Below are 26,608 nucleotides of genomic sequence, written 5' to 3' on the forward strand. Positions count from 1 at the left end.
TGCCCCTGGAGGACTGGCACTCCCACGCCACCTGCTGAGGACCCAATGGCTTTATTGGAAACCGGAGTGGGGGGTACAGCGGCTAGCTCTCCCACCCCCGCCCCGCGCTGGCCTCCTGTGGCCTCTCCAGAAGGGCAGGCGTTGGACCCGTGTGGTGGGGGGGGCACCGGCAGGTCCCGACTCCGCGTCGGGCAGGGGGCTCCTTGGGGCGCCCCAGGGCGGTCAGACCCAGGCTGCTGCTGCTTGTCGCGGCGGGAGCCTCAGGCGAACTTCCCCAGGCGGCCCAGAGTCTCGGCAGCCTTCACGCGCACCAGCGGGGCTGGGTCCTTGAGCAGCAGCTGGAGCGCTGGGGGACCCGAGTGGGGGGGGGGGGACAGCGGGCTGCTGCCAAGGGTTGCCCCTGCAGCCTCCAGAGGACGCCCTGAGCCCAGGGCGGCTGCCAACACCCCACCCCCCAGCCCCCGCCTGGGCCCACCTCTCTCCCGGTGCGCGCCCCCTCCCGCCCCCGCCCCCGCCCACCGCCCTCCTAAGACAGGCCTCTGCCGGGAGCGCCTGAGAGCCAACGGAAAGATAGTTTTTCCTTTTTTAGTGTTTTTTAAGCTCTTTTGGAACAGTTAAGAAGTTTCCGTGAACTACTAGAGACGATGAGGTCACCAGTGACAGGGGAAAAATCCTTGAAATCCAGGAAAATCACTTAGTCCCCCCTGGTGCCCACAGGTCAGTGAGGCCCCGCGCAGCCGGACAGGTTGGGGGTGGGGTGGGGGCGGGGCTTGCCCGGGGCTGACCTGCGGTGAGCGGCTCCAGGTCCACCTGCGGCCAGTGCTCCGCCTCCGCGTGCAGCACCAGGAACCCTGGGCGGTGGGGCGGGGTTAGGGGCGTGGTCGGGGCGGGCCAGGCGGGTGGGCGTGGCCCGCGGGGGCGCGGCTCACCTGTGAGCATCGGGGCGGCGGCGCGGATGTCCTCCCAGCTGCTCTTGAAGTAGAACAGGCTGGTGCTCACCAGGCGGCCCAGCAGGTCTGGGAGGTGGTGCATCTGCAGAGAGGCCATGAGCCGGCCTCCAGCCCGGGCCCCCGCGCCCCCGGCGCCCCCGGCGCCCCCGCCCCCGCGCCCCCGGCGCCCCCGCGCCCCGGCCCGGCCCTCACCAGGAGTTTGCAGGCGCAGTTGAGGAACTCCCCGAAGTGCAGGCCCCGCCCCTCCCGGAGGTGCTTCTGCAGGGCCGCGGCCAGCTCCTCGCACTTGAGGTTGGGGCCGCTCATGCACAGGGCGAACCTGCAGGCCTGCGGGTCGTGCGGGTGAGTCCCCGCGACCGAGAGCCCGGCCCGCCCGGCCCCTGCGGGAGACTCACGCTGCTCACGGCGGCTTGGGGGTCCTGCAGGTGCAGCAGCAGAGGCACCAGCCCGCCCACGACCTGCTCCAGGAACACGTCCTCGCAGCCCCCGCCGTGGCAGGCCTTGTTGAGGTGCCCGAAGAGGCGGATGGAGGCAGAACGGAGCTCCATCTTCTCCTGCGAGGGCGGGGGGGGGGGGGGTGTGGACGGGCCGGCGTCAGCCAGTCCCGGGCCTCAGGCCCCTTCCCCATGCCGCCCTCCCTGTCCCTGTGTAATGGGCACATGCCCTGCCCGGGCACCTGGGGAGGGGTGGAGAGGGGCTGCCGAGAAAGAACTAGCCCTCGTGGGACAGGGGCAGTGCCGGGGAGGGCTCCAGCACGTACTCTAGAGGGTCTGCAGGGGGCACAGGGGTGACACCCATGCTGTGGGGCCCAGGTAGCAGGGTAGAGCCAGGGCCTAAGGCTCAGAGAGGAGGTGCCACGGGCGTGGGGGGGGCGGGGGAGAATGTGAGGCCTCGGGCCCCTCGCCTGCCCCACCCAGCCTACACTGTCGAAGAAGGGCCGGATGCGGATGGCGACGTGCGGCAGCACGGGGTGCAGGTCCTGGGGCTCCATCAGGTCCAGCAGTCTTGCCAGGCCCACCATGGCCTCCAGGGCCACCAGGTTGTGAGGGTCATCCCTGTCGTCCAGTCCGCCAAGCACAGCCGTCAGGAGCTGGGGGCCATGGGCCTGCACCTGGGGGGGGTGCCCGCATTCAGCAGTGCCCCAGGTCAGGAAGCCCTCGCCCCGCAGACCCGTCCCCATGGTGGTGCCCGCTGGCCCCCCGCCCCCGTGCCCAACCGCAGCACCCACATAGTGTTCCTGACCTTGTCCGGGGAGCCAGAGGCGATGTTGGCCAGGCCTCGGAGCACCAGCCGCCGCACGCTGGCGCACGGGTCTTTCTGCCGGGCCGCCAGGTTGTCCAGCAGCGACTCCAGGAGCATTAGGTCATTCACCACGTTGCTGTTCAGCAGCTGGAAGCAGAGGTGCCGTGACCGCCCCGCCCACTGCACTGACCCCCCGGGGCCTTGTCCCCACCCCAGACCTGGTCCAGACTTGCTGGGAGCAGTGCATGTGGCCAAGGCCTCTGGTCTCTGACTCTTGACCCAGCTCACTCAGGGCCCGTCTTTGGCACGGTCACAGCCACAAAAGGGCTGCAGAGGGAGGGATGCATTGGGCCGGGGAGAGGGCCCCGCCCCCGCAGAGGGCCCAGCGAGGACCCCACAGCCAAGGCCTCTCTTCATGGGCGCACAGTGGGACCGCCTCCCACGGGTGGGGCAGAGCATCCCCCGCCCTCAGGCCCCGTGGCCATCTGGAGCAGGTGACCCCTACCTCGGCCAGAAACCCTGTGGAGGTGACCCGCTGGATCTCGTATGTGCTGCCCTGTGTGCCCACGAGCGCCGCCATCACCAGGGGCAGCCGGGGACCCGCAAACTTGGCCATGGCGCTAGGGAGGGAGGCCAGCCACACACTGTGAGTTTTGGGGCCTCAGGCTGCCCTGCCCCAACTGCCACGTCCAGGGCTGCCCCTGCCTCCCCTCCTGGGCCCTCGCCCCCTGCCCCCAGCTGTCCGCACAGCTGCCTTGGTGGCCTGCCCACTTGCACACACCCAGAGGAGGTCCCCAGCCCAGCTGTGCAGCAGGGCAGAGGGCCCTGGTCCTCATGTGTGGGGGTCCCAGGGCCCCAGACAGCCCAAGCCGAACCTGGCCAGCCGGGCGACCCCCTCCTCGTGCCCCGCTGAGGTCCTGAGCAGCTGCCAGCCTCCCTCCAGCTCCATGCACTGCACCACGTCCTGGCTGCCGCCCCGGAGCAGCATGGCCTGCAGGGCCTCCACGGCAGAGCTACAGGGACATGTGCGGATGGGTCTGCGGGTGCCAGAGGGCCCCCCACATACACAGGCTCAGCCTCCTGGGCCGGGGGGATGTCTCCGGGCTGCCTGGCCTGTACCCGGCCAGCAGCACCCTCTGGGGGGCCCCTCAGTTCCCCCCATCTCGAGCTGGGCACCAGGAGGTGGCTCTGGACCCTCTGACCACCACCCCATGACGGGCAGGTGGGGGGTCGCTGCTGGCAGTGGCCCCAAGGCCTCGCGGCACTGTTCGTGTCACAACCTACAGAGCTTTTCAGTTTCCTTGATGACCTCCATTTAATTAAGAAACAGAAGAAAGCATAGAAAGTTATCGAAAGTAGCATAGAAAGCATATAGCGGGTCAGGGTCTGACTTGCGAGGGGTCTTCAGATGAGCGGCCAGAGGAGCAGGGTCCAGGCCCCCAAGAACGAGCCCCCATGCTCACAGGTGCACAGCCACACCCTCCCCGGGAGACCCCAGAACCCAGGTTAGGGATGGCAGGTGAGGAGGGCAACCCCGCCCACAGGCCAGGACGGGCGGGCGGCCCAGCCGGGGGGATGGCAGGCACAGCTGTGCCCACCGCCTTCACCCAGCCCTGCGGGCACCGGCCTCTCCAGTCTCCCTTGCAGGAGCGGCCGGAGCCCCCAGGGCGCATTTGGGATTTAGCAACTGCCTTTTGCCCAGCTGACTGGGAAGCACTGGGGGCCGGCAGCAGGCAGGCGACAGGGGAGGGAGCCCGCGGGCCTGGGTCTCAGCAGAGCCCCGCGGCAATGCCTGCAGCCCCGAGCGTGCTCACCGGGGCTGGGGGGTGGCGCACAGGCGGCGCCGGGACCACAGCACCTCCCGCCCTCCCCAGGGCTGACCTCTTCCCGGCAAGTGGCCACCTCGCCCCTAAGGCAGCGCACGTGACGCTGGTGTCCGGCCACAGGTTCCCGCCAGGCCTCCACGAGCGGCAGGGGCTCTGTGACCAGACGGCTTGTTCAGGGCCAGTTCCAGTTCCGACGGGCCGTGACCAAGCCCAAGTGCCCGGACGCAGGTTTGCCTGAGAAGTGTGCTAGCTGCTCGGATGAGGCGCCACCACGGCCTGTCCACCCTGCTGCCGAGGGTTCTTACAGATGGGGTCCTTCCTGGGGTCAGACTTCCGAGGCCTGGCCCTGCACCCCTCAGCTCAGGGGTGGCAGCTGGGGAGCCTGATGGGAGCTTGTAGCCCTGCAGCTCCCAGGCCATGGAGCGGGGTCGGTGCGCCAGGCCCAAGGCGCCAAGTCCATTCACATTTTCCGCTTGGTCTGCGCAGAACCCGAAGGCTCTGCTGAACGGTCTCTGGCAAAAGGTGTGAGTGGCTCCTGTGTGGGGCAGCCCGGTGGGGCCGAGAGGAGGGGACAAGCAAATGCTGCCCGCTGCACCCCCGGGGGCCACTTGACCCCGCAGGCCTGCAGTGGGTAGGGAGGTAGCCTGAGCTCACTGTTCCTCGGGCTTCGTGTGTCGCCCTGTGGCCTGGAGCAGTCACCTGGAGCCCTGAGGTGCCTCCCCAGAGGGCGCAGGAATGAGACCAGGTCAGGCAGGCAGGTGTCCCGGCACCAGCTCTGGTGACCGCTGCCGGCAGGCCGCTCCAGCCGCTGGCCTCCTGCCCCAGGACCCCGGGCCCACTTGGTAGAGACCACAAGGTTCCCACAGCCCGGTGACAGCTGCAGGGGAGGAGCCCTCTCCGTGGGGTGGGGCGTCTGACACGTCCGAAGGGGGTCCCTGATGGGCTGGGAGGGCGGCAGAAACCCAGAGCTCAGGACTGAGGCGGCACACGTGGGGCTGTGAGGGGGGCTCGCCCCGTGGCCCCACGTTCTAGAGGAGGCAGGACTCTGGACCTACCTGAGCGTCCGACAAGCCCCTGCAGGCCATGGGCAAACAGCAGCTGCCTCCCCCACCGCCCCAGCCCCGACTGTGGGACCCAGGACATCATCCCCGGGGGAAGTGCCAGTGTCCCAGACACAAAGCAGGCCCCGAGTCAAGCCCCCAAGGCCTGGCCTGCACTTCCGGTCCTGTCCCTGACTGCCAGGATGCGGGGTGCCCTTGCACATGCGTGCACACACACGGGCTCGTGCCACAGTGTCGGGGGCAGTGGGGGAGGGGGCCCGCCTACCTGCAGGGCTCGAGGGTCCTGGGGGCTGGAGCAGAGGCCGTGCTCCTCCTCTCCTTGGCCTGCAGGGTCCGCGGCAGCGTGACGCCCACGGTGCAGCTGACCCGCTGCAGCAGCGCCGCAAACAGCTGGGGGTAGAGCCCGAGCACCGCGGGCCCGGACGCCGGCGTGCTCATCACCTCGTACAGCGCGCACGTGGCCTGGGGACAGGGGCTGCGTCAGGCTCAGTCCTCCCTCAGGGGCTGGCCGTGAAGGCTGGGCCCTGCACCCCAAAACCAGCCCAGCCCGCGGCCCACCCTGGCATGCGTGGAGAGCTCGGGCCCAGGGAAGGCTGCAGCCTAGCTGGGCCATCAGGGGCCGGAGGCAGGCACGAGGGCAGTGCGGCCACCTGGGGACAGGCCTTCCGCCATCTGCGCTCGGTCCCACCGCAGGAGGAGGAGGGAATTCTCACAGCTGCTTTACTGCTGAAAACGTTGCCAAGCGGGCTTACGTTTTTCCGCAGGATGAAACGGACTCCGTGCCCTTGGGGACCAACACCTGTGGGGCCTTAACGAGCTCGGCCTCCGAGCGGGGCTGGCGCCCGCACCCCTATTAGCTGCCAGGTGCCTGAAGGGTGGCACCCGGGCCACCTGTGGGGTCCTCCTGCCGGCAGCAACACGGCCCCTCCCCCGGCCTCCTCGACGAGCAGGGGGAAGGCCGTGCGGGGCCCCACGCGGCAGCCCCAGGACCCCACTCACCGCAAGGGGCAGCAGAGTGGCCTCGCGGCCCGGGGAGCTGCTCAGCAGGAAGGTCCGGGTCTCCTTGAACGGGACGTCCTTGCTCATCTTGTCCAGGAGCAGCCCCAGGACCTGCGTGGTGAGGCCGGGCTCCACGGCCAGCGCGCGCCACAGAGTACAGGTGTGGCTGGAACAGGGCGGAAGGCCAGTCACCCCCAGGTCCCTGCCGGCCGCACACCGGGGCCCTCCGACGCGCCCGCGGGCCTTCACTCTCACCAGCCGGGAGACGACCCCCTGACCTTGCATCTCTCCTGTCCCTGGGGGTCTGGGAGGCGAGCAGCAGGCCACAGAGGACAGGGAGAATGGGGCGACATGAACACAGGCCCTGAGGCCCCCCAAGAGGCTTTCCCGGAGGAGAGAGCACTCTGCAGGCCTCGGCCAGAGCGAGCCGGGCCCACCAGACCCTGGGAGTGCGACTGCCCCAAAGCCACCCAGTCCTCGGGCTGCACAGAAGACCTGCTTCAAACCCCTGGTGGGACCTGGACGCTCCGAAGAGCGATTTGGAAAGAACAGGCGCCGCCCTTCCCCCGAGACACGGGAGGTCATGGCGACCGGGGACCCCGGCCAGGAGAGGTCCCCTTGAACTCAGTCCAAGAGCCGGGAGGGACAGAGGTGAGGAAGAGGGGGATGGGTCTCCAAGAGAAAAGGGACGGAAGGTCCAGTGGGCTGTGCAGGACCGAGGACGGACACTTGCGGCCTCCAGTGGCCCTGCAGCAGCCTGGCCCGGCCCCCAACCCGTGCACAGAAAGACCTGTCCAACCAGACTCCCGACTCCACAGAACGTTCAAGGGCAGCCGGGCGAGGGCACCTGCCCATGCCAGAGCCGGAGACCGCAGACTCTCAGCGGGGAGACGCCGAGGACCCACCGCGCAGAAGGAAAGCGACACAAGCCAAACGCGCGTGCCCAGCAGGAGGGAGTGTGTGGCGTGCCGATGGGGACACAGGGAGGCGCTGGGCATGGTGGACACATCCACCTGTGTCCAGGACAGGGCCCAGCACCCTTCTGACCCCAGACACAGGGCCTCTGTGGACACTGCCATGGAAGGGAGCAGCGTACCACGTTCCAATCACTTTGCTTATGGACAGGTTTCAATTTCATATGATTTTTCACAAGCCACAAAGAATTATTATTTTGATTTCCTTTCCTAACCACTCGTAAGCTCATCGTGAGCTCACACTTTGGACAAAAACCAGTTGCTGGCCGGATCGGGCCCACAGCTACCCCATGCAGATGCCTGGGCTGGGACAGTTTTGCTCTTGTGCATAAACTGGGGGGGGGCGTTTGTGCCTGAGCACCACCCCCAGCAGGTGTGCTCCAGAGCAGAGACCGAGGGCTCGTCAAGGAAGCCGGCAGGAAACGCCAGGGTTTCTGCGCGGATTCTGTTATCTGCGCTCACGACGGGGCGGAGCATGTCTAGTGACAGCAGTCAGGTGGCGGGACGCTTCGTGGGAGTTTCAGGTGAGGGGCCCACGGGCACTACTGGGGGCTGGACAACTTCCCTGCCCCCGTCCGGGCCGTGGGTGGTGCCAGTGACACGGCCGAAAGGAGAAGCCATGGGATGAGTGACCAGCAAAGGGCGGGGCCCGCAGGAGTGGAGCGGCTGGCGGGCCGCGGCCACAGCCAGACCCTTCCGGGTCCCTGTCCATGCAGATGCCCAGAAGGAGCCCCACGTGCAAAGGCCCGAGGGAGTGCTCGTGAGCCGGGCTCCGTGCACACAGCGTCACTCTCGGGGCCGCCACCAGAAGAACAGAAAGGGGGTGGGTATGACTTCTGGACTAATTCAGGGGCAAAACCAATTCACAAAAAAGTCCCAGTCAAGCTAAAAGAAGACAAGAAAGAAGATCAGAAGAGGCGGAGAAGTGGTCGCGGGGGGCGGGGCTCCCGTCACGCCAGCCGTGAAATGCAGTCATCCGTGTCCCAAGGCCAGGCAGACAAGATTGACAGGGACAGGACGTCCGACGATGTACCCCAACGTCGGGGGCGTCCCTGAGGAAGAGAGGCACCCCAACCGGGCAGCAGGGCTCCACGCGCCTCAGCAAGACACAGCCAACACAAGTCAGGGAGAGGAGAGTGCACGGGGCAGAGGACAGCACCTGCCAGCTGGGGGTGGGGGTGTGCGGACCCCCGCATGGGGCACGGAGGACCCCAGCACGGGAGCTCAGAGGCCTCCCCAGTAGCAAAGGCAGGAGCGGGAAGTGCGAGTGGGGGACCCTCCCCAGCAGAGCAAGGGGCTGTGCGCACTGACGCAGGAGGGGCTGGCGACAGGCAGGACCCTCAAGTGTGGTGTCTGAGCTGGGCCTTGGCCTGGAGCCCCGCGGCCGGACCCCAGCCCCCCCACAGCCTGGCAGGCGCCACGTACCTGTCAAAGGGCAGGGGGCTGCCCAGGAGGCTGGCCACCACGGCGGCGCAGTGCTGGGACGCCAGGAGGTACACGCTGTGCTGGGCGGCCTGCAGGATGGCCTCCTCCCGGGTGTCCGGCAGCTTCGAGCGGAGCACGGTCACAAGCTCAGGTACCTGCAGGCAGTGGGCCGCGGAGGTCAGGCCCTGGGCCCGCACCCCCAGCCCGAGACATTCCGGTGCCCGCAGGGCAGGGGCCCCGGGGAGAGCGGCTGGCTGTGAGCCCCACTCAGCGGGGTCATGGGGAGGGAGCCCCACAGATCACACTGCCGGCCACCAGACCGAAGGGAGAAGGCAAGAGCCTGGCCCCTTCCGGTGGGGTCGCTGTGGCCCGAGAGCGAGGGCCTGGATTCCATGTGGGAAGTAACAAGCATCCGAGAAACCAGCAAGGGGCTGGAGGTACCACGTGCACACGGGCCGGAGGTCTGTGGGGCGCACACAGCATGGGAGGCCACTGGGGTGCACATGGCGGTCACCAGCTCCTGTGGGGCCCTCGTACCCCTGGGCAGAGACACACAGCCTCCGGCCCCTGGAACAGCACACACAGCCGCCCGCACCAGGCAACAAGGTGACTGCTGCACTGGGACAGAGAGGACCAGGACGCGGACGCTGGCTCTTGGGCTGTGCTGGGGCATGGCTGGCCGCCGTCATCCCAGAAGCCAGAGGGGCCGTCAGGTACAAGCAGCAGCAGGGAGAGTGCGACCGCGGGTGGCCTGTGCCCCTGCCCAGCCCTGGCCCGGCAGGCCCTATTCTGGGCATGGCCTCGTCACTGTGGGTCCCCAGGCTGATGCGGAGGAGGCGCTGGCCCCAAGCACGGGGACCCACGACGCTGGAGGCTGCATAGTGGCAGCCACGGGTCTGAGAGGACAGCAGACGAGACGGAGGCAGGCGCACGGTCCCCTGGACGAGGACAGCTGGCCCCTCCTGGGTGCCCGGGAGGAGGAGCAGCAAGAAGGGCCTGGCCACAGCTATGACGGTGGAATGTTCCAGGCCAGGCCCACGCTGGCCAGCAAGGGCCCGTGGGGCACGTGGGAGGCCCTGCGCCCGTGTGGGCAAGCCAGAGGCCCCTGGCTGGGCTGCAGGGGGAGGTGCCGTCACTGTCACTTCTCAAAAGACTCGTGACCATGACAACATTCTTTTACAACTTTGGGTACAGAAGGCAGATTAGCACACTCACGCCAGGGCTGTCCTCCCACTGACACGGCTGTCACTGTCCTCTAGACCAGCCGGGGCCCCGCCACAGGGAGCCGCGTCCTCTCCAGGCCGGCTGGGGAAGCCCCAGCAGTGAAGACGTGCTGAGCCGGGAGGGGTGTCTTCCACACCAGCTGGGTCTGGGGTCTTGTTCCCGCGGGTGTGCAGCAGCGTCCACAGGAACCCCCAGCCCCCGAGTCCGGGGCTCAACGTGCTCCATTCTCCCAGGCTCTCGGCCTGGACACACGGCCCGCGCGTGCGCTGGGCTGCGACCACAGCTGCCGGCCCAGCTGATTTCCGTGTCCCTCGCTGGTCCCGGCAGCGAGCCCGTGGGCCGCGGGGCGGTTCTGCGGGCGCGGGAGCGAGTGGCTTCTCCCCCCTCGCTCACTTCGGGTGCTGGCTCTCTGCCCCGACTCACCAGGTGTTTCCTTCCAACTGGTTTGGTGGGTTTATCCCCAGTCTCTGATACTTTCCTCGCTGCTGCCTGTTTCGCTCAGCACCTAGAACCCCAGTGCGGGGCCGCGGAGGCTCTCGGCCCAGGGTCGGCTCCGGTGAGCCAGCCCCGTCCTGTCCCAGGATGGGGGTCTGCGTTCTGACGGCCCACCGTGTGGGGCTCGGCCTGCTCAGTGGTTCTGGCTCAGCTTCACCAGCCCCGCGCCTGCACCACCCGCGCCTGCGCGCCCCCGCGCCTGCGCCCCGGCTCTCGCTCTCCTGCTCCGTGGTTTCCTCCTGGCGCCTTTGCAGACCGGACCACTCGCCACGGAGCCCACCCGCTGTACGTATGCAACTCGGGGGTCTCTGGGGTGCCCAGAGCGTCAGGCAGCCGCACTCGCCCATCCGAGAGTGTCCCCGTCACCCCCAAGAAACTTCACGTGCATCAGCCACCCCTCCCCGCCCCTGGCAGCCCCACAGCCGGCCGTGCGAACGTCGGAGCTGTGCACTCACACCCTGGGCCTTTGGTGTCTCGTGTCTTGAGTTTTGCAGACGTTTCCCGGGCGGTGCCCAGGCAGCGGGTTTCAGCTTCGTTCCGCTCGGCTGCTGAATCCGCACCCGCTGTGTGGGGAGCACGCGTCGCACTTCCGTGTAGGCCGTGGCCATCACTTGGCTGTTGTGGACTGTGCCGCTGTGAGCGTCCGACTCCCGCGGCTGGTCCACTGCTCCAGGCACAGGCCCGCAGGGAGCTGCCGGGCCACGGGCCGCCTGCCACAGTGCCAGCCCCACGCTGTTTACGTCTGGCTGTCCTGCTCCCTTGGCTTCCCCTGCACGTTCCCAGCCACCCGCACAAGGCCCTTCTCTGCCTGCCAGTACCACGGAGGTCAGGAGCCTGCGGAGGCTGCTCTGTCCTGCCCTCTGTGCTCAGTGGTCCAATGTGCCCTAGTTCATACTGTGTCCAGTCACGCGTCACCCCCGAGGACCCCATCTTCTGATTTGATGTCAGAGAAGCTGACCCTCTAACAGCGTCCTGGCGTCTCCAGGATGTCCCCCCGCCAAGTTCTGCCAGGACAGGAACGGAAACAGCGGCCCACCATGGCATCCGTGGGCACAAGAGGCCGGTGTGCCACGGCCCCCATGAGCCTCTGGTGGCCACAGACTCACAGTGCGGGCCCGGGTGTCAGGAACACCCCTCCCTGAGGGAGGCACGGGAAGGGCCCTGTCTGTGAGCCTGAGCTGGAGAGGACAGTGTGGAAAAAGCAGCAGCATGAGCACCCGCCCGCCAGCCTGGGGTGAGGGGCCCGTGGGGAGGAGCCTGGGTCTACTGTGAGTAGCAAGACCAAAAACTAGAAAACTCCTAGGAAAAAAGAAAAGCTTTGTGACACTGCATTTGGCAATGATTTCTTGGCTGTAACCCACAAGAACAGGCAACCACAACAAAAATATCGGGGCACCTGGGGGTGGGGGTCAGTCGTTGAGCCTCTGCCTTCGGCTCAGGTTTTGTGATCCCAGAGTCCTGGGATCGAGCCCCGAATCGGGCTCCCTGCTCTGCGGGAAGCCTGCTTCTACCCCTGCTTGTGCTTGCTCTAATAAGTAGATTAAAATCTTTTTAAAAAGTGGGCAAAAATATAGGACTACATCAAACTTAAAAACTCCCGTTAGGGGTACCTGGCTCAGCTCGTCCAGCCCGCGGTTCTTGGTCTCAGAGTCATGAGCTCAAGCCCCACCCTGGGTTTAGAGTTTTCTTGTAAAGAAAACAAACGGCGCGGGGGCGGGGAGGGGGGCTCAGTCGTTAAGCATCTGCCTTCAGCTCAGTTTGTGATCCCAGGGTCCTGGGATCAAGACCTGTGTCACACTCCCTGCTCAGTGGGCAGCCTGCTTCTCCCTCCCCCACTACTTGTGTTCCGCCTCTGTCTTTGTCAAATAAATAAAACCTTTAAAAAAAAACAAAACTTTCATGCATCAAATGACACAGTCAGCAGAGTGAGGAGGAACCCTGGAGAATGGGGAAGAACGTCTGTAAATCATCCCCGATGCCATGCCGGCGCTCAGAACACGTGCAGCCTCTGCGACCCAATGGCAGATCCAACGACAGCACATTAAACTGGGCCAAGGACACAGACAGATACGTCCCCAAAGAAGACATATGCGCAGCCAACCAGTGCACCAGGAGACGCCCACCGTCATTCATCACGCGGGAACTGACGGTAAAACCAGTCCGGAGTACCAGCTGGCACCCCGCGGGACGCGAACTACAACCCAGACCTCCAGCTGGCAGGCCCTGTCATGGCTGCACCCCTTCCCCGACCCTGCCACAGCTCTCCTCCAGGTCCAGGCTCTGCCACCCGCCGCACCCGCTGCAGCCCTCACTGGGAGCCGGCTCCGCTGTCCCGCGGCCTTGCCCAGCGCTCCTCCATCGCTGTCTTGAGAAAGTGTTTGAGATGCGTGCACACGCCCCAGTGTGTGCCGGCCTCCAAAACAGAGCGCGTGCCCTGCACGGATAAAGTACTTCCACCACCAGTAAAAGCGCAGACACCCCAGACGAAACGTGGGCAGAACACTGGTGTCTTCACGAGGGAGGACCCCCGAGTAGCCAGCACACACGGGTGAACGGTTCAACTGCATCGGCCACCAGAGAGACGCAGACTGAACGCGTCCGGAGCCCTTGCGCGCACGGCAGAAAGGGTGCGCATCGGAGTTGGACACCATGGGGCTCGCTGGGGCCCCACCTGCTGCTGGCGGGAGGGGGGCTGCCTGGAAAGCCAGCGGCAGAGCTCCGCAGGGGCCTCTCCTGCAGGCCAGTCCTTCCCCCCGTATGTCCCCAACAGACACGCACCCTCAAGTCAAAGAACCTGAGCTCGGACAGCTCGCGTCAAGACTGCCCAGACTGGGGCACTGCGTTAAAGCCTCTGCCTTCTGCTCAGGTCCTGGGATCGAGCCCCAAACGGGGCTCTCCGCTCAGGGAGGACCCTGCTTCCCTTTCTCTCTCTGCCTATTTGTGATCTCTGGCAATAAATAAATCTTAAAAAAAAAAAAAAAAAAAAAAAAAGACTGCCCAGACTGGGAACTGAGGCCAGGGGATGGGACGGACAGAATGAGGGACCAACGGCTCGCCGGCAGGAGTGAGGCAGGACTGAGCGAGGCAGCAACATGCACGACCTCCCAGGTCACCATTGGGTGGCGCTGCACGCAGGCGGCTGTGCTCCGTGCCACCCTGTGGGGTGCCGGGGTAGGGACCAGGAGCTGGGAGACGGACAGGTGCTCTGCTCTGCGCGTGCTCGTCTGGGGGGGACTCCCGGGGCTGGGTGCTTTGGACAAGTCCTCTGTTCACATGCGTTCCAGGCGCAGGACAGGGCAGGCCCCCCCGGACCCTTGGAGCCCGCCTCACCCCTACAGGGGCCTGCCGGTAGGCGCGCGACACAGAGCAGCTGGCAGTGCACACAGTGAACCACTGCGTCGACAGCCACCGAGCTCCCGCCGAGGGGCCCAGAGGCAGGGTGAACGCACGGGCCGGCGGAGCGGGCGGCACCTGAGTGTCCCGCGCATGGCCTCTCTGGGGCAGCTGGCCGCGGGACTCTCCCGGTCCTGCCCAGAGCGCCCACCCAGCGCCCACTCGCTGAAGGGCTCCTACACCTTACCCCTGCATCTTCTTTCCCTTTCCTCCCTCCTCCCCCTCAACTCCTCAGCAGTCACCTGGGCCCAGTGCTCACCTGTCTTCAACCGGAAGAGAAAACCCTCTGCTTATCAGGCGGGCAGGGCAAGGGGACAGGAGCCGGGACCACGGGAGCCCCAGCGCAGGCAGCAGGCCGCCGGCCCCGCCCCCGCCCCCAGGCCCACCCACATCAATGGCTAGGCCCCGCCCACACCGTGGCCCCGCCCAGCAAGGCCCCGCCCCCGCACCTTCTCCAGGAGCCCGTTGCCTCGCTCCTTCAGCAGGCAGTTGATCATGACGGTGGCGGCCCGAGAACAGTTCTTGTCGGGGTCGCCCAGCCCCTCAAACATGGTCAGCAAGAGGCTGATGAGTTGCTCTGGCGGGAGGCGCTTCGCAATGATCTAGCAGGACGGTTGGGTCAGAACAACTGCGAGGGTGGGGGCCAGCGCCCTTCCAGACAGACCCAACACCCTGGGGTCTGGGGCTGAGGCAAGGGCTGCCCCACTTCCAGCTGCTCACACCCCTCCTCCAGCCCTCCTTACCCTGTCCCGGGCACCAGGGGCAGTGGTGGCTCACATGGGAGCCTTGTCCACACTGATGCCCCACAGGCCATGGGCACAGCCCCCAGGGCCTGCGTAGCCCCTGGAAGGTGGTCCCTGCAGCACAGCAGGCGGGTCAGAGCGCCCTCCTGGAGGCCCCTCCTGACCAGCAGCTGGGATGCGGGGTGGGGGGGGTGCAGCGGGGGTGTCTCGGTGGGCACAGTGGCTCTGGAACTCTCCAGACCAGAGTCAAGGGCAGAGGGTAATGCATCCCACCCAACAGTCCCCTCCTTGTCCCCGGGCTCAATGCTCAAGTGCAGAAGCAGTGCTCATGCTGGACGAGGTCACAAAAGCACACATACAGGAGCCATGGGCAGAAAGGTGGCGGGATATCCGCCCCGTCTCACCCCAGCCACCCACACCCTCCCCGGGCCTGCCGAGGCCTGCGCTCACTGAGTAACCCCTCCCTTCTTCCTTCTGTAGGAGAGACAGCTTCCAGACCCCCGAGGGCCATTTCTGGCTATCAAAGGGAAGAGGAGCCCAGCCCTGGCCTGGGGGCTCTTGGGGGAGGCTGGGGCAGCTTTCTCTGCTCCTCAGAGCAGCTCCTGACCATGCCGCTGCCGCTGGGCCTCAGAGGGTAGGCCCCAGGGAGAGGGCAGCAGTGCCGGCCAGCGGTGGTGCCTGAGAGCGCATCTTCTGAGCGACGCCTGCCTCTGTGCCCAGTCTCCGCACCGTGCCCACTAGCCCCATGGTGCCCTGCACCAGCGCCCTGAGGAGCCCACAACAGGCAAGGTCCTGACTGCTCGGAGAGACCCTCCGCCCCAGGCAGTGCTGCCCCTCTGCCCTGGGCGGCTGTTCCCACGGGTAACCTGGCCGATGCTGTAGCAGGTGTGGAAGAGGACGTCAGGGTCGGGGTGCACGAGGCCGTCTTTGAGGGTGAGGAGTCGCTCAACCACATCGTCCCGGTAGTCGCGGGCGAAGCCTACAGAGGCAGGTTGGAGAGTGGAGCTGGGCAGGCACCTCTGCAGCCCCCAGGGCCCAGACTCTGCCCCTCGGCCCCCAGCACCTGCACCCAGCCCGGGCTCACCGTCGTAGCTCAGCTGCAGGTACAGCAGGGTGCGGACACAGCTCACGGCCTCCCGGCGGGTGGCGGGCCACAAGTCCGCGCAGCGAGGGGAGAAGAGGCCTATGAGGAGGCCGAGGTTGTGGAAGGGCACCAGGGCCTGGAGAGACAGGTGGAGGGGGTCCTGCAGAGGCACTCGGGGGACAGCAGAGAGGGGGACGGGACCCCGAAGAAGCCACGGGTGGGCAGGTGCCCCCTGTAACACCTGGATCCAGATACGGGCAAGAGTGGCCAGTACAGCCCCTTGGTGGCTCCTCCCCACGCCCTGGAGGAGGAGGGGTCCCCGAGCGGAGGAGGGCTGGGTACGTAGGTGTGTGCAGACAGAGGGACAGTCAGGAGGGAAGGAGGCGAGTCCCCACAAGACAGCAGAGGGAGGCAGCTCTGCCGATCCTGGCTGATAGGTGTGGCGTGTCCTCTCCTCGAGAAAGCAAGCTCTGTCGGGTGAGGGGCTGCGAGAGACCCCCCGCTTCATCTCGCTGGGTCCTGGCCCCAGCTTTTAGGGTCCCATCTTCACTCCTCAGATAACAGAGCCTTGCCCACTCTGCTCTAAGCAAATGGCCTTGCCTGCCCTGGGCCTGGTGACGGCCCTTACACACCTCTCGGCCTCCTGCCTCCCCTGCCCCCCACCCCGCCCTGTCCCTGCCCATGCTTTAAGGAAGCACAGGACTCTTCAAGGGCCCCTCGTCCCCGCTGCCACCTGAAGTGAGTGTCCAGCAGAGGGAGGTGGGGCGCTGGGCAGAGCGCAGGGGGCGGGGAGGTGGGCAGCTGCTGTTCCGCCCAGCGAGGTCACACATCTGTCGCCTCACACACAAGAGTGAACTCCAGTGGACCGGGATTACGTGAAAAGCAGGCCTTGAAGGAATCGGGAGTGGGAGAAGCCTGCCAAGGCACACGCGGGAGGCAGAAGCCAGCGAGAGACACACGGCAGATCCGGCCAGTACAGAAGGAACGTTTGGGTGTGGCAGCAAACACGAGAGACAACCACAGGAAGCATCCTCAGATGCTACCAGGACGCGGTCAGAAATAAGCAGGGGGACTGTCAGCGCGGCCCGGAGCGCGAGCACGGCAGGGGCTCGGAGGCACAGGGCGGGGAGGGCAGGACAGTCAGCCCCTCTGAAGAGCGCTAACTAAAACTCACTAGAAATGACCCAAGAATCTTACGAGCCACCTCCTAAGTACCCGCAAGTCCATGCTTCTCGGACATCCCAGCGACAAGCAGTTCGTAAAAGCGACAGCAGAGAAAGCTACTCGGACAAGAGCCAGGAGCCCTCCGACCCAGCACGCGTGCTGCACAGACATGGGCCCTGCTTCTGGGGGACCCTCGGGGAAGACCCATTATTAAAAGATGCTCTTGGGGCACCTGGGGGTCTCAGTGGGTGAAGCCTCTGCCTTTGGCTCAGGTCATGATCTCAGGGTCCTGGGATCGAGCCCCGCATGCGGCGGGGGGGGAGGGGGGTCCCTGCTCCGCGGGGAGCCTGCTTCTCCCTCCCGTCTGTCCCTCCTGCTCGTGTTCTCACCTGCTCAGTCCTCTCAAATAAATAAGCTAAACATCTTAAAAAAAAAAAAAAAAAGATGCTGTCGCCCAACACGTCAGTACGTCAGTTCCATGCGGTTCCTACCAAAATCCAGAATCACAGCAGGAATATTCTAGGACTGTAGCGGGCACTCACGCCAACACGGAGGTGGTCCAGGAAGTACCGCAGCAGGCAGGCGCTCAGGCCCAGTGCCCGCGCCCGCTCGTGGCCCCGTGGGGACTTGATCCATGGGCTCAGGTGCTGTGGAAGAAGGAGCTTCACGTCGGTGCCAGCTCGGGGGTTCGCCTGGGAAGCAGGAGCCTGTGCGCCGCGGGCCGCTCAGCATCCCCGCCAGGCCAGCCTCCCCGGCTGCGAGGGCCCGTTGGTCGGGTCAGGGCAGGTCACCCGCTCTACCTCCCACTCTGTCCCTTTCCACGGACATGGCTACCCTAGGTGGGCCCAGAGCGAGCCAGGCCCAGAGAGGGCCAGGCTGTTCCCTGAAGCACGTCAGTCCTGCCCCTGCCACTGCCGGGAGGCAGCGAGGAGGGCGGCTGGCCAGTGCCTGCCCTCTCTGCCACCTGGAGATCCAGGCGGCCAGAGCTCCCACCCGGGGGCTACGGGCTCTCTCCATCCCAGTGCCGTGCAGTGGAGGGCAGGGGAGTACAGGCTCCCATCTGGGCTCAGCCCATCTGCACACCTGCCCACGAAGGAGGGGTGCTGCCCCCAGCTCAAGACCCTCCCCCGACACCACACACTTGCAGAGAGCACAGAACTCCCCAGGGCCCCCGTGGCAGGGAGAGCCGGGAGAAGCAGCCAAGGGGCAGGCTGCCGGGTGGGGTGCCCACCCCCGCGCCCCCCCCACGTCCCCCCCGGCAGTGCACTCCCACTGCACACCTCCACCATGATCTGCAGGCCCTGGGGGGTCATATCCCGCTGAAGGAGGCTGGTGAGCAAATCCTCAAGGGCACGCATGGTATCCAGGTACAGGGACTAGGAAGAGATGGGAGGCCAGCCACACCAGTGACCCTGCCCCGTTCGGCAGCCTGTCCCAGCCCCCCAGACGCAGGGCAGTACCTCCTGGTGGTCGCACTCCCCCTCGGGATTGGGCAGCACGGACAGGACGCTGTGCAGACAGCGACGCGTCAGATCGGCCCGCATCTGCTCCTCCAGCGCCGGCTCCAAGGAGCTGAACCCGCAGTTAAGGGCCGGAGGCCTCTCCAGCCCCGCGCCCCACCCCGCATCCTGCCCTGCGGCCGCACCCCTCGTCTAGAGAGCATGGGAACAGACGGCACCCTCTGAAGCTCCCCCCAGCACCCAGAGAAAAGGATACACCAGGTAAGTGCAGGCAAGCATGGCCTTCTTCCGAATGGGTGATCTCAGGGAGTCCTGGGGCTCTGCCTTGATGAACTCCTGGGGGCCAGGCCTGTGACTCAGCCCTGGGTCAAAGCACCTGCTTTCCCCCTGGTTAGCGGTCGGCCTGGTGTGGGCTTCTCAGGCTGTGCTGAGTGGGGGCTGGGGTGCCTCACTGCATGTGCCCTCCCCAGGCCCACCTTCCCCGCCTGCAGCAGTACCCTCAACACCACCCCTGGCCCCAGCTCACCATCATCTGTGCCACCAACTCTGGCTTCCGGGAGAAGTGGAAGGAGCCGGCCTGGGCACTGCTGCAGATGGCCTGGCTGGCCATGCACACGCTCTGGACCAGACACAGCTTCAGAGCCGGGTCCTGGAAGGACGCTGGGCTGCAGGAGGCCGCTGACGCCCGCCCCACAGCACGGTTCTGCCCCGACGTGGGGGCCCAGGGCTGCACACACAATGGCTGGCGCTCACGGCGACACAGGCCGCACCACAGGCCCTCCCCTCCGCCCACAGCCACACTCGCTCCTCCTGAGGGACTCTCCCCCTGCCCTCCTCCAGCTTTCCCCAAAGCCACATGGATCAGGGGGCTGGGACGGAGCCCCTGGGCCTCCAGCTCTCTCCCTGGCCAACAGCGTGCTCTGTGCCCCCCGCAGGGGTCTGTCAAGGTAGGAGGGAAGCGAGCGCGCCCGAGAAGAGCCCCCGGGAGGGAGCGTGGCCCTGCCTGTCCTACCAACTCGGCCTCTGGGGATGGTCGGGAAAGGGGGTGCAGGGGTGCTGTCCTGGGGACATGAAGGGCCAGAAGAAGAAATGACCGTCAGAATACCCTAGCCCCAGCCAGCCCCAGGAGATCCAAGAGGGCCCGTTCTTCGAGGGAGAAGCCCGACTGCTCCTTCGGAGGTGTGACAGGTTAGTGCCAGCGGTCCCAGAGAGCAGGTGTGTTAGTGAGGCCAGAGAGTCTGACCGTCGCCACTGGCTTTAGAACTCACCGAGAGGTGAGCCCCGTGAGCGTCAGGGAGCAGAGCCCCAGCTGCGGGCCTGCCGTCCAGCCGCTCAGAAGGCCACCCTTCCGTCCACCCACCATCCAGGCCCAGGCCGGGGCTCTAACTCCCGGGTCCCCGTCCGGGCCGCAAGAGGAGCAGATGCTCCACGGACAGTGGGGCCGGGCTCCGGAAAGCTCTGTCCGCGGACTGGGAGCAGGGAGCCCCGGGGCCTGTCCCCCTGGCTTCTGTCCCTGAAGCTCACGGCCAGCCCCGCCCCGAGAAGAGAGAAGAGGCAGAGCCCGCACTGAGCTCCCACACACTGTACCTTGGTCTCTACCTTTATTCCCAGAACCTGAACGACGAAAGTGAAAGGGATTAACACGCGCGGCCCCCGCGGCGGCCCCCCCGCAGGCGGTGTGCCGGGCGCCCACCTTGGTGCTGAAGTAGCGGAACATGTTCGGCAGGAGGTCCGACTCCACCTTGGGCAGCACCAGCTCCCGGGGGGCCCGCGCCGCCACGTGCCCGTAGCACAGGATCGCGGTGCCCTTCAGCTTCTCCAGCTCGTTCTCGCTGCGCTCCTAAGGGCCCAGGGGAGCGGCGGGGCCTCAGCCAGAGCCCTCGGCCCCCGCAGGAAGCCTCACGCGCTCAGATTCCCCCGTCCCTCTGGAAGAAGGGTGGGGCTGGCCAACAACGTCAGAGTCGTCGCCGAGGGGTGGATGGCGCCACCTGACCCCCCAGAGTTCCTCTGGCGGGGACAGCAGAACAGGACAGGCAGGCGGGGCTCAGGCCGGCTGGGGACCATGTGGCAGAAGGGAAAGGCCCGAGTCAGGGACCGCGCAGAACGGAGTGGGATGAGAGGCAACACAAGGGCCAGAGTTGGGTCCCCATCCGCTCTCCAGTGGCTGCACTGGAATCCTCCATCCTTGGGGCCCCGCAGATTCTAAAATTGCAACAGGCGCCCGGAGACAGGAAACCCGGCCACAAGGGCTGGTGTGGGGGTGACCGTGCTCTGTGCCTCCTGAGTCACGCTTCCCCAGAAAGCGGCAGCCCCGTCAGAGTCCGTGGCTAGCAGAGGGCTGCCCACCGCTTGTCGTCAGCTAAGAGCCCCCCCACAGGAGGTGTGGACCAGATGTCGCCTCCCCGCCCCACCCTCAACCTGCAGGGGACCCCGAGCCCAGGGAGCTCCGGAACGCCCAGCCCCCAGGACCTCAAATCACGGCCAAGACACAAGCCCAGGCCAGTCCCACCTGAGATGCCCTCCTAGCTGTCACCCCGACCCCTGTACCTTGAAAATGTTGAAAATGCCCGTGGATTTTCTGAACACATCTGACTTCATGAAGTCCCCCAGCTGGGCCAGGACGTCATCCAGGTGAGAGATGGCACAGATCCCAAAGCAGCAGGCGAGGCCCTGAGGAGGCACACAGGTGCGCTCACACCTGGGCGAGGACAGGGCCAGGAAGGAACACGGTGCTCACACACACACGGCCCGAGAGGCACGGCCTTGCACGCGTGAGCACACACGCACGCGCCGAGTGGGGCCGGCGGGGCCTCCCGGGAAGCACGGCCGTCACCTCGCGCTCAGCCTCCTCCTGGTGTCCCGCCGCCTCCAGCAGCTCCCGCAGCTGCTTCCTCACCACGTCCTTGCTCGAGGCGGCCCCCAGCGCGGTTCCCACGCACTTGTACAGGAAGTTCTGCGAGAGAGCCGAGGGGCACAGCTGCGCTGGAGCCCAACCAGATGCGCCCGGGGCTGCCGGGAGCCCAGGGCAGTGGCCGCTGTGAAGACCCCATGAGTTCTGGGCAGCGACTTGAGGAGCGAGAGGAGGGGAAACTGGGCTCCCGCATCTCCCAGCCAGCCCGCGGGGGCTCTGTCAGGCCCGCAGGCCACTGGAGACATGTTCAGGCAGAAAGGCCCCCCCAGAGTTAAGGCACAGGAACTGGGGAGCCTAAGGGCCACGCCCAGAAGCCCTTCCCCCCGCACACCCCTGCTCTGCGAACCTTCTCCTGGGGCAGCCCGCTGTAGCAAGGCAGCTGTTTGCACATCTCCAGGCTCAGCTGGCAGATCCACGTGTTGTCAGACACGACAGCCAGCGTGTCCCGAAGGAACTGTGGGCAGAAGCCACGGCAGTGAGGGGCCAGGAACGCAGCCCTTTCGTGGGCTGGCTGGGGAGGGGACTGAGACCCAGGGGCGTCACATGCAGCGACCCTGGGTGGTCCCATGCCACAGCTCCACATGGTCAGCAGATGACCTTGGAGCCTCTGCAGAGCACCCTCTGGGCAGCCAAAGGCGCACTGGCCTTGGCAGAGGGCAGGACAGAAGCCTCCGGCAGAAGCTCGGAGCCCCTGGGACACGGTGGCCTGTCCCATCAGGTTGAGCAGTGGTGAGGGCGGCAGACAGTCCTCGCCCCGGAGACGCCCACCAGCCACCCCACCCCCAGCCCTGTGAGGTCAAGGCGGCATCACGACCCTAGAGGGGCAGCCTCCCACTAGCATCCCCTGCCCCAAGCTGTCCGGCCCGCGACAGCCCTGCACGGCAGACCCAGGCCGCACCCTCGCCCTGCCCGCTCTCACCGCAAGCAGCCTTTCTTCCCACTCCTTCTGGGACAGGGTTTCTTCGGTAAATTCTGCAAGGACCGGTCAAGCGGTCAGCCTGGCCCATCCCCGCAAGCAGGGGCGGAATTCAGAGACCCAGTCCCAGGTCCCTGCCCAGCACCTTCCAGAGAGGCCACATCCTTTGTCTGGGACAGCCGAGCAGCTGGCACAGCCCAGAGCCTCCTGGGTGACACCCAGCAGGGACACCTTTCCGGCCCCCGTGTCGTTGAAACTCAGGGGAGGCCGCTTCTGCCAACGTAACAAACTCTGGTCCCCAAAAGCCACCCAGGACGCAAACTGGCACACACGGGATCAGAGGTGGAGGGGCCCCCGCGGCCCAGAGCCTCACCGTCCAGGTGCTCCAGCAACGGGGGGACTGTGGTTGCCCAGCGCTGCCCCAGCAGAGGGTGGATGCTACGATGCAGGGCGTTCAAGAGGCGCAGAGAGGCGGCCCCGCGGCCGTCCCCGACGTAGGGCTGGGAGGCCACTGTCTGATGGAAGTGCAGGCGGCAGCTCCAGGTGCTCCAGGGGCCACCGCGCCCCACGTGAGCCCCGCAAGGCCACCCCGTGGCGGGGAGGTGAGGAGGGCTCCGGGACACAGCTCCCCCAAGCCCCACGGGGTGTGGCCGACCGGCCCCGCTGTGAGACAGCATGAGGCCAGGGACACAGGGACCGAGGGCGAGCCCACCCCCTCCGAGTCCCCCGGGGAGCTGTGCTGGCTCGGGGAGGGGCCGGGGCCGGCACAGCGTGCTGTGCGATGCTCACCAGCAGCCTCGTGGTGACGGCGTACGGTGAGGGGAGGGCCACTGGAAAGGAGGGAGACGTGCTCAGCAGGCTGCCGCCCCCAGAGCCCAGGCCCTGACCGCCCCGTGGGGTGCGGGCACTTGGGAGGCAGGCTGGGTGGCGGGAAGAGGCCGGGCTCGAGGGCTCGATGGGGGGTGAGGAGAAGGTGGTAGGGAGCAGGGCGCACCGTTGCTGTTGGACGGGACGAGGAAGGCCTCGGCTCCCACCTCCTGCCTCTTCTGGGCCAGGTGCACGAGGCTCCTGCAGAGCGGGGTCAGCGCCCCGGTGAAGCGCACGGGGGTGAGGAAGGCCAGCAGGTAGGGCCAGAGCACCTGGGGAGCAGAGCGGCGGTCTGGGTGCCGCGCCTCAGGAGTCCTGGCCGCCGGGGCCAACGCAGCCAGGGGCTCCCTCAGGCCCCGCAGGGGCTTGGGGCGGTTTGGGGAGGTGGCCCAGAGAGGAGCCCGCCCCGGAGTTCAAGAGTCCCTGGGCCACGAGGTCAGAGGCCAGCGGTCGGTCAGGTGCCCGGGGCGGGTGGCCAGCCATCCGGGCGAGCCCAGGCGCAGGCCGCGAGGCAGGCACGCACTCACGTCGCTCATCCTGTCCACGGTGGTGCTGACCAGGTAGAGGGTACTGATGCTGATGGCCCGCACGCTGTCCGCGGTGAGGTCCTCGCTGTCGGGACCCAGCTTCTACGGCCGGGGTGGGGGGGTGACAGGGAGAGGCAGGAGCACGCATGGGATGGTCCTGCTCTGCTCTCAAAGCCTGCACTGCTGTGGGCTCTGGGCGGCAGGGACGTAGCCAGCACGCAAACAGGGCAGACCCAACCCAGCCACCACAGGAGACACCCGTCCACTGTGGGCAAGTGACAGACTGGGCACTGGCAGTGCTCAAGGAAATGGGCCCAGCTGGCTCAGTTCCAGCCTCCAGGACAACGGAGACCGACCATGAGCCTTCCCTGCGCGCCACAGACTCTGTAAGAAATCACTTTATCCTCAGCTGTGGCCATGCTGACGTCCGCAGACACGGGCGCGCCCGAGTGGCAATGACGGAAACCGCCACGGTCTCGCCAGAGCAGGCCAGAGCTCCCGCAGCCTCAGGCGGGGGACAGCTCCTCGGCCAACACTGCGTCCTCACCTGCCTCCCTAGGACGCTCCCTTGCAAAACACTGACCCTGCTGGCCACACGTTCTGTCCGAGCCTCCCACTCATGCAAACACTGAACACCAGAGAGAAATGGCCAAAATGCAATGAGTGTCGGAGACCCCCCACCTCTCCCGGAGAGATCAAAGGTCAAGTAGAGAGAAGAGACACGTTTAGGCCTTGAATAGCAAGTTTTAAAAAAACGCTCTGAACACAGACAGAGCTTCCTCCCGCACAAGTACGAACAACTCTGAGAGCCTGATCATCTGTTAGGTCAACATTTTTAAAATGATTTTATTTATTTAAGGCATCTCTGCACCCAGCATGGGGCCTGAACTCACAGCCCTGAGAGTAAGAGCTGCCTGCTCCACTGACCGAGCCAGCCGGGCACCCCCTCAACAAGCTCTCTCTCTCTTTTTTTTTTTTTTAAGATTTTTTATTTTTATTTATTTGACAGACAGAGATCACAAGTAGGCAGAGAGGCAGGCAGGCAGAGAGAGAGGGGGATGTAGGTTTCCCGCGGAGCAGAGAGCCCAACGTGGGGCTCCAGCCCAGGACTCCAAGACCACGACCTGACCCGAAGGCAGAGGCCCAACCCACTGAGCCACCCAGGCGCCCCTCTCTCTATATATTTTTCAATAAGACGTTTTGGTTTATTTGACAGAGACAGCGAGAGAGAGAACATAAGCAGGGGGAAAGGCAGAGGGAGAAGCAGGCCGCCCGTGGAGCCGGGAGCCCGAAGTGGGCTCAATCCCAGGACTCCGGATCATGACCTGAGGCAAAGGCAGAGGCTTAACGACTGAGCCCCCCAGGTGTCCCTCTCAACAAATTCTTTTTTTTTTTTAAAGATTTTATTTATTTGACAGACAGAGATCACAAGCAGGCAGAGGCAGGCAGAGAGAGAGGAGGAAGCAGGCTCCCCACTGAGCAGAGAGCCCGATGCGGGGCTGGGGCTCGTTCCCAGGACCCTGAGATCATGACCTGAGCCGAAGGCAGTGGCTTAATCCACTGAGCCACCCAGGCACTCCCTCTCAACAAATTCTTTAAAAGCAGGAATAAACCTGGCCAGATTCACAGAAGACAACACAATGAAATTACAAATCCACGATGGCCATGAAAAAGTAATCACCTAGAAAAATTTTAATACCCTGAAAGAAATCTATAAATGCCCCAAAACTGGTTAGTAACAGACTAAAACAGAGATCTTGATTCTCTTCAGCGTAAGCCCAAAGGCCCCGGAGCGGCTGTGAACACGCGGAGGCCGAAACGGGCTGGAGCACGGGAGACCTGGCCACCCGAGGCCCGGGAACAGTGCCGAGCCGGCCCTTCCCAGGGCCCACCGAGCGGCTCTTGGAGCAAGGGAGCAGCGTCCTCTCGCTCTGGCTGGACTCCAGTGCTTCCGCCCAAATGCGGAGCTCTCTGCGGGGGTCACGCAGCTCTGAGCTGACTTGGGCCCGAGAGACCAGGCCGAGGGCAGGCTCAAGGCCAGGACACAGGGACAAACCACCCAGTCATGCCTGCATTTTTGTCATCTACCTTGCTCTCCCTCAAGAAGAAACTTGGATTTGCTTAGTAACTTTTTCAACAGAAAAGCCCCAGAGAGAACCAGGTATGTGCTCTGCATCTCTCTGCGGGGCCTTGGGAGCTGAGGGAGGGGGGCCCTAGCGCAGAAAGCAGAGAGGCGCTCAGCGCACGGGCTGAGACCCCCGCCCCCGCTGGGACTGCGCAGGTTCTGACGGGCACACGGCCTCCAGAAGGCCGACAGCTTCTGAGCCCCAGAGTGGACAGGTGGGGGACACCCCCTTACCTCCGTCTCGGGGGGCAGTGCACACTGCTGCACGATGTACTCCACCATCGCCTCTCCTCCGGGCTGCTCCAGGTAGCCGTGGTGGGCCATGGCACTGATCACCTGCACCACGGCCCGTTTCACCTGCCCGGGACCGAGGGAGGTCAGGGAGGAGCCGGGGAGGGGGGAGCCCTGGACGGTGCCGCGACAGCCCAGTTGGGATATGGCATCTTGCCCTGTCCTCTGCCTGCACCTGCTCCTGCACCCACATCTGTGCCACACGCCCCTGCTGTGCACCTACACCCGGCCCTCCTCGGCACCTGTGCCTGCAGCTGTGCCGCAGCCCGCCCCTCAGCTGCACACGTGGCCACCTCGGCAGCCTGCAGAGGCGTCGTGGCCTCAGCAGAAGGTCCCTTTTCCTCCTGCCCCACACCTCCCTCCCTCCCTCCCTGGGCGTGAGACCTGCTCCTCTGGCTCCCGATGTGCCGTCCCCCCTGCCCCACACTCACCCCGCCTCGAGCTGCAGGGCTGCTGCTCTTAGGGCTGGTACCTCTCAGGGGCCCTACCCTCCGCTCCACCGCCCCCCTCCAGCACAAGGACCCTGAATCAGCCGCTGTTGCCACAACCCCCTTGGGAGCTGAACCTACCGTCCAGCCCCACTTAATGGCCCCACCTGGTGGCTCAAAGGCACAGCCACGGTCAGCAAAGGCCGAAAACCCCTCCCCCAGAGCTGGCGCCTCCCACGCGCCCCCGGGCTTCCCCTTGAGCCACAGGCACAGTTGCCAGTCCAACGCCGCCCACCCCTGAGATCCTTCCTCAAAAGGCCTCTCTCCTTTGGACCTCGGGGCGAATGTCACTGCCCCAGCCTCCTTGGCCACTCACAGCTCCGCGCCATCCCCCATCACGTGCACGCCCCGAGGGGCGGCCCTTCAGGGGCGTCCCACGCAACAGCACCAGGAAGAAATCTGGGGCTATGCGTGGGGCCCGCAACAGACGTGGCCTCAGTGCC

At 65.8% G+C, this 26,608-nt stretch overlaps 1 protein-coding gene across 12 annotated transcripts in view; it reads right to left on the minus strand.

Moving 5' to 3' along the window:
- Window positions 1-35: 35 nt before the first annotated feature.
- MROH1 (maestro heat like repeat family member 1) overlaps window positions 36-26,608 on the minus strand; it is a 61,081-nt gene continuing 34,508 nt past the window's right edge. For 5 of the 12 annotated variants that reach the window (XM_045074103.1, XM_045074102.1, XM_045074104.1 and 2 more), the window contains 31 exons: window positions 25,621-25,743; window positions 23,262-23,363; window positions 22,862-23,006; window positions 22,657-22,697; window positions 22,241-22,382; window positions 21,871-21,923; window positions 21,298-21,405; window positions 20,874-20,993; window positions 20,588-20,710; window positions 19,734-19,880; window positions 19,628-19,654; window positions 18,567-18,689; window positions 18,297-18,376; window positions 18,041-18,152; window positions 17,861-17,956; window positions 17,123-17,227; window positions 15,417-15,552; window positions 15,199-15,311; window positions 14,039-14,191; window positions 8,478-8,632; window positions 6,079-6,244; window positions 5,345-5,541; window positions 3,068-3,205; window positions 2,698-2,812; window positions 2,193-2,339; window positions 1,873-2,061; window positions 1,346-1,504; window positions 1,143-1,277; window positions 930-1,032; window positions 786-851; window positions 36-346 (listed from right to left, as the gene is read on the minus strand). In XM_045074103.1, coding sequence (XP_044930038.1) covers window positions 261-346; window positions 786-851; window positions 930-1,032; window positions 1,143-1,277; window positions 1,346-1,504; window positions 1,873-2,061; window positions 2,193-2,339; window positions 2,698-2,812; window positions 3,068-3,205; window positions 5,345-5,541; window positions 6,079-6,244; window positions 8,478-8,632; window positions 14,039-14,191; window positions 15,199-15,311; window positions 15,417-15,552; window positions 17,123-17,227; window positions 17,861-17,956; window positions 18,041-18,152; window positions 18,297-18,376; window positions 18,567-18,689; window positions 19,628-19,654; window positions 19,734-19,880; window positions 20,588-20,710; window positions 20,874-20,993; window positions 21,298-21,405; window positions 21,871-21,923; window positions 22,241-22,382; window positions 22,657-22,697; window positions 22,862-23,006; window positions 23,262-23,363; window positions 25,621-25,743 — 3,705 coding nt within the window. In that variant the 3' untranslated portion in view covers window positions 36-260. Of the gene's footprint in view, window positions 347-785; window positions 852-929; window positions 1,033-1,142; window positions 1,278-1,345; window positions 1,505-1,872; window positions 2,062-2,192; window positions 2,340-2,697; window positions 2,813-3,067; window positions 3,206-3,481; window positions 4,962-5,344; window positions 5,542-6,078; window positions 6,245-8,477; window positions 8,633-14,038; window positions 14,192-15,198; window positions 15,312-15,416; window positions 15,553-17,122; window positions 17,228-17,860; window positions 17,957-18,040; window positions 18,153-18,296; window positions 18,377-18,566; window positions 18,690-19,627; window positions 19,655-19,733; window positions 19,881-20,587; window positions 20,739-20,873; window positions 20,994-21,297; window positions 21,406-21,870; window positions 21,924-22,240; window positions 22,383-22,656; window positions 22,698-22,861; window positions 23,007-23,261; window positions 23,364-24,817; window positions 24,875-25,620; window positions 25,744-26,608 lie in introns of those variants that run through there. The other 7 variants (XM_045074106.1, XM_045074107.1, XM_045074109.1 and 4 more) reach the window with 7 other exon arrangements.

This window comes from Mustela putorius, unplaced genomic scaffold (genome assembly GCF_011764305.1).
Source record: "Mustela putorius furo isolate JIRA1106 unplaced genomic scaffold, ASM1176430v1.1 tig00537303_pilon_pilon_pilon, whole genome shotgun sequence".
In the NCBI taxonomy this organism is placed as follows: Eukaryota; Metazoa; Chordata; class Mammalia; order Carnivora; family Mustelidae; genus Mustela; species Mustela putorius.